We start from the raw sequence: 10,295 nt of genomic DNA, 5'->3' as shown, positions 1-10,295 counted from the left end.
AACTTAAATGCAATTGAGCATGTGCTCCTCACTATTTATACCTTTTTTGTTTACAGAAGCCATCAACACGCTGTCCCGCCTCCTCGTCTGACTGACAGCTGAACGGTGACGTCGTAGACTCCACCGGGCAGTTGTTGGTGGAAAGCTGGCATCACTGTAACGGGACATTTGCTTTTGCGGTGCAAAAGTTCTGACTGTTGGTCGGAGAACATGATGACAGGAACGAACTTCGGCAACACATGGTATGACCAAACCTCACTCAAACCACCAGGTTTATATTTCACACTGACACACGTTCTTTGTAACACTATGTTGGAAATGCCACTAAATTCTTACAAAAGCAGCCCTTTACTACTTAATAAATAGTTATTTTATATGAATTCCTCGAGAATTCTAAAGAGATCAACTCCCTTTTCAACTCAAAAAAGGACATCACATTCTGCTCAATTCCCATGTGAACGAACCCCTTTTCAACTCTGAACAGTGAGTAAAATTCCTCATGACGACAGAGCCATTTCAATACAAAAGGAATGTGGATTTTTAATTTCATATTTACCCGCAATTCTAAATATTCAAGAGGGCGCCAACACAGGTGCGCAAATTCCACATTTAAACGACAATTTTTATCAGGTCATGCCTTTGCGTGATCGAAAAGCATTTCAAGCAGCAATTTTTTTTCAGCGCCAATGCTTTTGAGCCTATTCTCCTCAAAATGGTCCTATAGTTAAAAAAAAAAATCCTAAAATCCAATGAAAACTTGCCCTTTTCTCCTCACGCTGGATTACATTTTCCCACTTTAGTCTCATGAGGACATGCCCTTTCCTTCTCTCAAGGGTGTTACAATTTGTCGTAAATCCTCTTCTAATTCCTGAGAACGTTCTCTTTACCACTTAAAACAAGAAGGCATCAAAGTGTGTTTAATATGTATTTTTTTATTGAAATGCAAAAAAAAAAAAAGGTTACATTTTTCTGACAACACTGACACGGTGCGCACGCTGCAAAACACAAATGGCAGAATACAAAAGTATTAATTAAAAATAAGTAATAAGTACAACAGCCTTCCATAACAGAGCCCTTGACGTGACGAATAGCATGTAAGTGCGCAAAAAGATACTGTATGCCGTGCACATATATCGTTTATATATGTGTCTGCTTTTTTTTTTTTTTTAAATCCACACAAATTCCACATATATAGATTGTAACGTACAAGTATGTGCACCCTGTACAATTAACGTCAATAAACATCAACGCGCTTGTTCGTTTTAGGTGATGCACTGCTTCAAGTAAGACAACGAAAAATCCAATTTTGAGCTGACGTTCAGAAGGCTAAAAAAAAGTCAAAACAATACACTTGTATGTTTACATGCACATCCTCTCCAGCTTATGTCAATGTGGATCAACGGAATGATGTTTTGTGTTTATTTATTAATTTGTGTTTAAACTTCATTAGCATGCTCTGGGTTGAGTCCTTCACAAAGCGCACATGTAAACATAGCAACATAACGCAACCCCCCCCCCCTCTAACCAGATGTACCCCTCCCACACACTAAGACCCCGCCCACAATTCTACCCCGCTTAATCACACGAGATTAAAATTGGCAAACCCGAGGATTCTTCAATACAGTGAAACCTCATAAAGGGAACATTTTTAGTATCAATTTAAGTGTATTATAATAATCATATTGTAGCGGTCTTAAATGCGTCCACTTAGTACATTTTGTCCAAACTAATAGTACATAATTGATAAAGTTTTCACGGCACATATGCGGACTTAAGATATGAGCTTTTTCCTCATTTCATGTTTCATGACATTTTCCCATCTTTGCCATGGTAACCTTTTGCCGGGACAAAAAAGTAAAAAAAAAAAAATAATAATAACGACCCCAAAGAGTATGTAGTATTTTTTGGAAAGGCTTATTTTTTTTAATGAAAATTTTGAAAATTCTCCAAATTGTACCAATTTTGAACACTTTATAGTTTTAGTTTAAATATATTTTTCCCCATTTAATATTCTGTGGTTATCATTACCTTTGTCTTCTATCCCTCATATAACACACTTGTCGTCTGATTTGGGGATGCTCATTGAGCTGAAGTCTCAGAAATTTCGTTGATAATAATCTCCTCCCAAACAATTGAAACTATTTCCCATTCTGTAGTTGTCATCACATTTTTTCCTCTTCGCTGTCATTAGCAATCAACTGTAGTTAAAAAAAAACGGGAAAAAAAGGCACTTGTGTGGTTGTTGCTTTGGGTGCTCACTGGGCTAAAGTTTCACTAAATTTGCTGAGCAGGCATATTTTCCTTATCGATGTTAGGATTGCGTATTTCCTTTTTACCGTTGTGTAGTGGGGAAAAGAAAAACACAAAAATGTGAGAGGACTAAAGAAACCCACTTGTAGAGTTGATCTTTTAGATTTGTAAATTTGCTGATCTCAGCTATTTTGAGGCATATTTGTCATAAAAAAATATAATTGAACTCCAAAAAAGGCATATAAGTACTAAAACTACTGCAACTTGCTGAGTCACTTAGTTGTGAAACTCTTCTTCATTTGTGTCTAATATAGCTGTATGATACTGCCCTCTAGTGGCCAAGGCGCACACACCAGAAGGAGCACAAAGTGTGGCTGGAACAAATTATTGGTATTTCTATTCATTTTGATGGGAAAGATGATTTGCAATATGAATGTTTCAAGGAACAAATTAAACTTATATGTCAAGTTACCTATTTTTTGTAAAAAAAAAAAATAATTTGAACTCTTGTGGGTTCCAATGTGCAAACACTTTTGAAGCCAATTCGGAGTCAAGTTGAGATTCTCAAGCGCTGACGAACACCAAGCGGGCGGAATAAATGAGGTCGGCCAGGTAGAGCACAAAGTTGACAGCGGTGAGCACGGCCACCGCCATCAGCTTGTCCCACGTGCACAGACCCTGCGTGCTGCCGCAGCCTGACGGCCGCTGCTTGTTACCGCCGTGCTTGGGATCAAAGTTGAAGATGGGCCAGACGATGGTTGCCGACAAGTAGAGCACCACGGCCAGCAGGGCGTAGCCGGACAGGAAGCGGGCGAAGGGGAACGGCAGGCAGCCGGTGCACTCGCCCACACACAACAGGATGATGGCGGCGGACAAGATGAAGCAGATGCAGTAGACGGACATGCAGTACTTGAGCGCGTCATGGCGGTCGTACAGCACGGGGTCGCTGATGAACACGAAGATGATGCATGCCACGAAGGTCTCGCACACTTTGAGCAGACCTGGAGCGGTGGCCATGTAGCCGGCCACCTCGCCCGGCCTGGCCTTGCTGATGCTCACCTCGCTTATGTAGGCGATGGTGGCCAGGCAGGAGAAGACGGTGGACACGATGCGGTAGTCACGCACCTCGCTGGGCCCCATGGAGCCTTTCAGGTAGTACAGAGGGAAGATGATGGACGCCGACAGGCACAGCAGGGCGGCGTAGCAAGCGAACGTGATGGGGAAGTTCTTCCAGGAGACGGGCGCTCGGGTCTGCAGGCCGAACAGCTCCACCAGGAGCACCAGCAGGGTGCCGGCGAAGCTGAAGGCCCAGCAGAAGATGCACCAGTCGCCCGTGCCGTGGTACAGACGTCCGCCGTGGACCGCCACCGAGAAGGCCACGCAGGCGAAGATCAGTGCCACCAGACGCGTCCACAAGAGGGGGGTAGAGTGCAGAACAATCGCCATGTTGATGCTAGGTTGCCTTGTTCGGGAAGACCGGCAGATTCTTAGGTAGACAAATCTGAAGAAAGAATACAAGAGGGATACATGAGGGCTTAAACCTACAACTCCGTAAAACTCTTTCGAATTACTAATATTAATAGAGCTGTGGCTTGACTTAGAAGTTTAATTTATCCCTGAACCACACTTGTACCTCAAAATGCAATTAATCTATTCCATTGCCTCCAAAACACCAACCAAATTATTTTTTATTTTTTGGAATGAGAATAAATAAGAAATATTACTCTACACTGTAGCAATTGTACTTTAGAAAAAAACAAAGTAACTCCATAGAATGTAAAGAACAGTTTGTGCAACATGAATGAACTGACATTTTCTTTTGACTAGAACACAAATTAAATATATTTTGGTGTTATTCATTCAAAAACAACACAAATTGCATTTTTATTTTAAATTAATTAAAAATATATTTTCACATTTTATTTTTCATTTACATGAATGTAATTCATCATTCATTCATTCATTCTGCTTTAAGCCATTTTTTTTTTCCTTCAATGGAAGCAGGGTGGTAAACTTCTCGTGGTGACAAAAAGAAAGGTGGCTGACTCATAACAAGTCGATGCCATTTTTTGGCTCTGGAGGGTTGTTATAACTAACAAAAAAAAAAAAAGCACCGTATTAAAAATAAATATGCGGCCTGTGGACTGCACACAAAACTACATTGGGTGTGGCGGCTATAAATCAAATACATTCCTGTGGGGACCACAACTGTAAAAAGCAGCAGTGAGGAGTAGCCAAGTACAAATACTTTGTCTTTGTTACTGAACTGGAGTACATTTTTGAGCTAGCTGTACTTTCCTGTTTTTTTTTATTCTTCTCATGGATTGTTACTTTTACTTCCTTCATTTGAAAACAGCTTTCAATACTTTCTACTCCTGGTTTTGTTAAAATGTGAATGAAATAGAAATGTCGATAATTCGTTCTAGCTTGTGTTCAAACATCCGTTGCCTAAGCGTTCTAACGTCGCTACAAAAACAATATTTGTTAGCTTGTCGATGGCGTTTCGCATTGTTTGTTAGCAAGAAGCTAAATGCGCTTAAACGACGCTCTGCGGTTCTTTTAAATATAAAACGCTTTTGATAGTATTCCTTAACTTGAAGTGGCAATGGACATCTTTGAAACTTGTTTTTCAAAGAATTGTTCACTATCTGCCAAATTGCAGCTGGTTTTGGTGTCAGTTGAGTTGACTGCCATTTTACAGTGTTTGTATCTCAAGTTTTTGCTCGTCAATGCAAAAAAAAAAATGTCCAAAAGAGAGGTTGTTATTTTTCATTATAGTTTTTATAGTGCTTTGACATTTTATTTATTTTTTTTTAATCCAGTTAGTGCTTAATTTTTTTGGGGATATTTCACTTCAGTTTAGTTTTTATTAGTTTTAGTTTTTTTTATGTATAAAGTTTTTGTGGATTTTGTAGTTTTTGTTAAATATAATATCCCTTTTTTTCAAACCCTGTTTTGCTGCTTCTGTATTGGGAAGATGAATTAGCGCCTCTGGGCCACATGGGGGCGACGGCTTGCAAACTTGACATAACTTCGGCCCCCATCCTCCAGAAAAAAAAAACATGCACACACAAGGGTGTTGTTGTGTCTCCAGCACAAATAATGACTCCTCTGTGGTGGACACATTTACATCTGCTTGAATAATCTGCTGAGAACTGTCTTTCCCTTCACTCGCTCCTTTCCAGCTTGACTTTTACGGCTGTAGTCTGCAAGTCATTTCTGCTACTCAGAGACTTGGCCTGCCTCGCTCCAACATTCCATCCGTGTTGGAGTTCTCTGCAGGCGTGGCGTGGCCTGGGGCGGCGCCCCACGCTGACCCCTGTCATCTGTGAGGGCGGACTTCTCCTTTTTGGAATCCCACTCTACTTGCTTGATGCGTTCCATTCACCGCTCAGATTTATCGACAGCAACACTCCATGGGGAGTTTTTGGTTTGAGGCTTTGAAGTGCCCACCTTCACTCAACGCTGGAGCCCTTCTGGCGCCTCACTAGACATAACACGCTTGTCGAGGGGTGAGAAAAGAGCCATGCGACTAATGGAAGCCTGTTGTAACTTACAGTGACCACATTGAGATGGCAGTTGGGTTTTTAATGTTCCACACTTTGCTCGCCATAAACAAAATACAATTTCTTCCATTTAGATCTTGTGCTACATTTGTGTATGTGTCAGTTATGGCTTTTCTAAAAGATGTCTGTGTTTAGGCATCTAGTTTTTTCAAATATCCCCTCGTAATCCGGCGCTCAATTTGTTTGTTGTTGTTGGGTGGTTCACTTCTCTTGCCCAAAAGTACAACTCCGTTTTTTTTTTGGTTGTGCCATTTATAACATCGAAAGAGATATTTCTGTTGAGGTGCCGAGTTTTCGACTATTCTCCACTTTGAACAAAACAAAGTTCTGTGTAATCAGCATGTTGGAATCGTGATTAGCCCATTGGCCTCACAGTTGGAAGGTCAAAAGTTCATCTCTCGGCTCAAGCCCTCCTGTATGGAATTTGCATGTCATCTCCCTGCATTTTTACTATTTCCCACTTTGCTCACGAAGAAATACAATTCTTTTAATTTGGCTCATAGTAAAATAAGATAATTCCTACAATTTGGATAAAACAAAATCTTGTGCTCTATTTTATTTGTGCTATTGATAACATCAGAAAAACTGTTTACGGTCTGCGTTCAGGAATATTTATTTTTTAAATATTCCCTCACGTTGGTGGCCCAAAAAAGACAATGCTTGAGTCCCAAATCACCCTTTCTTGCCCAAAATTTAAATCCGTCCAATTTCTTCACCTTTTTTGACGCTGACTCCCACCATATAGTTCTGGCAGGCGGCTAGCGAGATGGCTGACCATCTCGTACATTGAAAAGATGACTGAACGATGCAAAAAAAAACATCCTGTTTGTGCTGAAAACTAGCCTCATGTGGAATCGTAGTAAAAAGTCCAAAATTGCATACGCCTGCCACGCCCGACAACTTTGCGAGATCCGCCTCTTCCCGCTACTCCACCCGCCAATGTCATAAACAAGACAGCGGCCAGCTGCGTGTCTTTAGATTTATAGTCAATGAGATCCACTTATAAAAATGTAACTTCCTCTGAACGATGTCATCCTTTCCGAGACCGCCTGGTGTATTTATTGCGAAGCAACCATGTTTATGTTGCCATAAGAGACGCACATTCTAAAGGTTTTAATTGGGGTTGGGGGCGGGGGGGCGTCTCGGGGCATGTAATCGTTTCGTTCTTTGATGCTTCGGCTGTCTCAGTATTCTCACGCAATTTCCTTGGATTTTCACATTACTTTGTCTCCGCTGACATGGAATGGATCAACAAAACGGAGTTGTTTTGTTAATCATTCAAATTTGGCATGGTTGTTCACGACACTCTTCTGTGTGGTGTGTTATATTTCAAAGACAACTATTTTCTCTTTACAGGGAGTTTAAAAAGCCGTATGTGCTCTGCTTCACATTCACGCTTGTCGGCCCGAGTGTTTTCCGAGCAGATCGGGAGGGAAAATTCACTCTTAACACATTCCATACCATGAGAGAATCTTTTCGGGACATCTGACAATCGGGTCTTTGATGGAAAACGGGGGAATACTAAAATTCAGCCTGATTATCAGTGTGTGTTATGATACAGTCTGCTGATCGCACGCAAAATGATTTGTCATCGTAAATATTAAACAGGCTTAACAATTACAATTGTCCAAATTTTTTCAAAGCAGATTTGGAAGGAAAAAAAATATTCTGAACTCATCATTTGCTGATTCTGATCGGAAGTCTGTTAAAATTTGCTTAAATTTAGCCTTTCATCATATCTGTACACCACTTATTTGCATAAGGGTCCGTTTCACTTCACAATCACTTCACACTTGTTCTGACCGCACACATGATTAATGAATATTTTGCCAACAGATCAGGGAGGAAAAATTTGTGCTTCATATCTCTCAGCTTTTTCTTCTTCTTGGTTATTTCTACATTCTTAACTAACAGTCTACTGGGAAAGGCAAGATTTTAAGAGGCCTAAAAAGCGAGATCGACCGAAAGTTGCATTTGGACCACACCACATGTCTTCCTCCCCCATCCCATAGACATCCATCACCCGCTTGGCTGCACGCCGCATTAGCGTCGTACCCCAAGAGATGCTTATAAACGAACGGAATGGGCCTTGTTTACATTAGCCGCCATTAACGGCGGAGGAGGTATGAAGGCAAAGGAGGTGAAGAAAGGATTGGTGGGGGTGGGGAATTGGGCAGGAGAGAAAGGGAGGAACCCGGGGAAGCCCTGAGCTCAGGCCACATCGCCGACACACACTTACAGGCCGGCGATGGAGTGGAATAGCAGAGCAGTGAGTCACTGTGGGGCCCCCTTCCCCTTTCACCGCCCACATTATTCCATGTGAAAGAAAAAAAAATTAAAAAAATAAATTCCAACTTGCTGATGTGTTCCAGATGGCAGTCTGGCTCCCCGACTTTTTTTTTTCTTTCCCTCCTCACTTTCTCCAATTTCTTTCCCTTCACTCAGTGGTGTTCCTTCCCCTCCCCTCCCTTTTCCCGTCCCGTTCCAGCTTTAGGAGCAATTACACGTCATGTAGAAGAGCTTCCAAATATCATGTAGGGTTGGGGTGGGGGCAGAAAAAAAAAAGGCGGCTTTTCCACTGTACCGCATGGAAAACATAAGAGGAAAAGACACTTACACACAGTGGTGGTGGCAGGGTTGGGAGTGTGTGTGTGTACGTGTGTGTGTATATGTGTGCGTGGTTACTTCCCCAAATGGACAAGGGCTGAAAATAGTGCTTGCAGGTCTCGGGATGGGGACGGCAAAACAGGACGTGACCCACCCCCGCGACTCCTGACCGACGGCGTCATGAGTTCAGTTGCCACGGCGACACGCAGCTAACCAGATTTCATCCCCTAACTCATTTATGTGCCAACGCCGAGATGAGGACTGGGCTGAATGTGCACTTAGAGACACTAAATAAATCCTGCAGAGGGACAAAGTCCACTTTGTTTTATTCTTTTTCATTTATGGCGAGACCGTAAAGAAAGCTCCCAAGTCTTTTTAAAAAAAAAAAAAACAAGGGAAAAGGCTTCTTTAGCCGTTGTAACGAGTGGTTTATACTTTGGTGAGGAATTGGGTTCGGGTGCCTTGAGTTACGTACACGTTTAATTTGTTCCGTGACACTACACGTATCTCAAATCGTCTTTCTCCAATGAAATTAATGGGAAAAAAATTAATTCATTAATTAAAAAAAAAAATAACAGCACGATGCAGTATTCCACCGTGTGATACGCACAGCAATAACATTTCTCGCTCTACTTGACCTGCCAACACAGAAAAATGCAAGCATTATGTTTCGTCCTCCCTTGTGCTTCTACTGCGGGATTTATTTTCAGTTGTCAAGCCATCTCAATAGTACATGACCGCCCCCAACTGATGAATGTGAATTAGTGGGTCCCGGATGATGACAAGTTGTGAAGTTTGAAAATATAAAATACAAATGTGACGTGTGGTTTTAGTTTTTTTTTTTTTGTTTTAGCATTCATTTTTATTTAACTTCATTCATGAAAATAATCTTTCAATTTTATTTTTTTCTATTTTGTTAGAACTGAGGAAGTTAGGGTTAATAATGGGGTGGGTAAAGTTATGGTTAGCTTTAGGATTAGGGATAAATTCAGGATTCTTGTCCAGCTAACCTAACTGGCAAAAAGTTGTAGTCTATTTATAAAAGCTGATTAGCTCCGCTTTTGGGGTCTTAATTCATTGAGACGAGGTTAGTGGAGGTGGGTGTGCCGACTGCCACGCCCTGCAGCCAACAAATACACGCACACATTCAATTATTTGACACACTCACCTCCCTGCACATTTTAACGACAAAACACAAGTGTGAACATGCACAAAAGGCTATCTTATTTCTATTTTTCTCATGACTGCACAAAAGCAAAGAAGAAAAAACAAAAAGTAGCCCCTTCACTCTCAAATGACTCCTTTGCGCATTTATACTCCAACCGCACACTGAAACAAGCACAAAAATGTCTTTTTTTCCTTAAGGTTCCTCCAACATTACCACATGTTAATTGTATTTTCATCATGAGGAAAAAAAAACTCACAAAGTAGCCTTGACTTTTTTTTTTTTTGTCAACATCCAGTTTCTCCAACTAAACACATGTTTGTTTAACAAGAAAAAAGTACTATTTTTGTACAAGATGCAACAAGTTCTTTACCTCGTGTGCTCAGCTGCAGCGTCTCACACAAACATCCAGCGGTGGAGAGTCTCTCACACACACAGAAGGAGAGCGATAGAAAGCGAGCAGAGCAGACTCCCACTTGACTTCCTTGCCAGCTCCCTCCCCGCCCCGACCTCCAAATTAGGCATCGAATGTCCTCGTACCGTTAGTCACATCTGTACATGCCACACCTCCAACGTACTCCTACTGCTCCTCATCGACATCCTCCTCCTCCTCTCTGGTCACCCCGGAAACGGTGACACACACACACACACACACACACATTGTGGTGCAAAGGTTCACCACGTGGACTACTTTTAGAACTGTATTG

At 41.5% G+C, this 10,295-nt stretch overlaps 1 protein-coding gene across 1 annotated transcript; it reads right to left on the bottom strand.

Moving 5' to 3' along the window:
- Window positions 1-1,559: 1,559 nt before the first annotated feature.
- On the bottom strand, window positions 1,560-10,095 carry myadmb (myeloid associated differentiation marker b). The gene is made up of 2 exons (XM_088310248.1): window positions 9,962-10,095; window positions 1,560-3,751 (listed from the first exon to the last, which is right to left on the bottom strand). Exon 2 carries the CDS (start codon window positions 3,694-3,696, stop codon window positions 2,815-2,817), a length of 882 nt encoding a protein of 293 aa, XP_088166374.1. The 5' UTR covers window positions 3,697-3,751; window positions 9,962-10,095; the 3' UTR covers window positions 1,560-2,814.
- Window positions 10,096-10,295: the final 200 nt, after the last annotated feature.

The sequence above is a fragment of the Idiotropiscis lumnitzeri genome, chromosome 12 (assembly GCF_059441095.1).
Source record: "Idiotropiscis lumnitzeri isolate Australia: NSW breed Sydney's pygmy pipehorse chromosome 12, RoL_Ilum_1.0, whole genome shotgun sequence".
Classification (NCBI taxonomy): domain Eukaryota; kingdom Metazoa; phylum Chordata; class Actinopteri; order Syngnathiformes; family Syngnathidae; genus Idiotropiscis; species Idiotropiscis lumnitzeri.
The sequence above is the reverse complement of the archived record's forward strand: the minus strand, read 5'-3'. Positions and strand labels throughout refer to the sequence as shown.

Excerpts from the sequence above, each read along its gene's own strand:
- myadmb (XM_088310248.1), bottom strand. The coding sequence starts at position 3,696 with ATGGCGATTGTTCTGCACTCTACCCCCCTCTTGTGGACGCGTCTGGTG.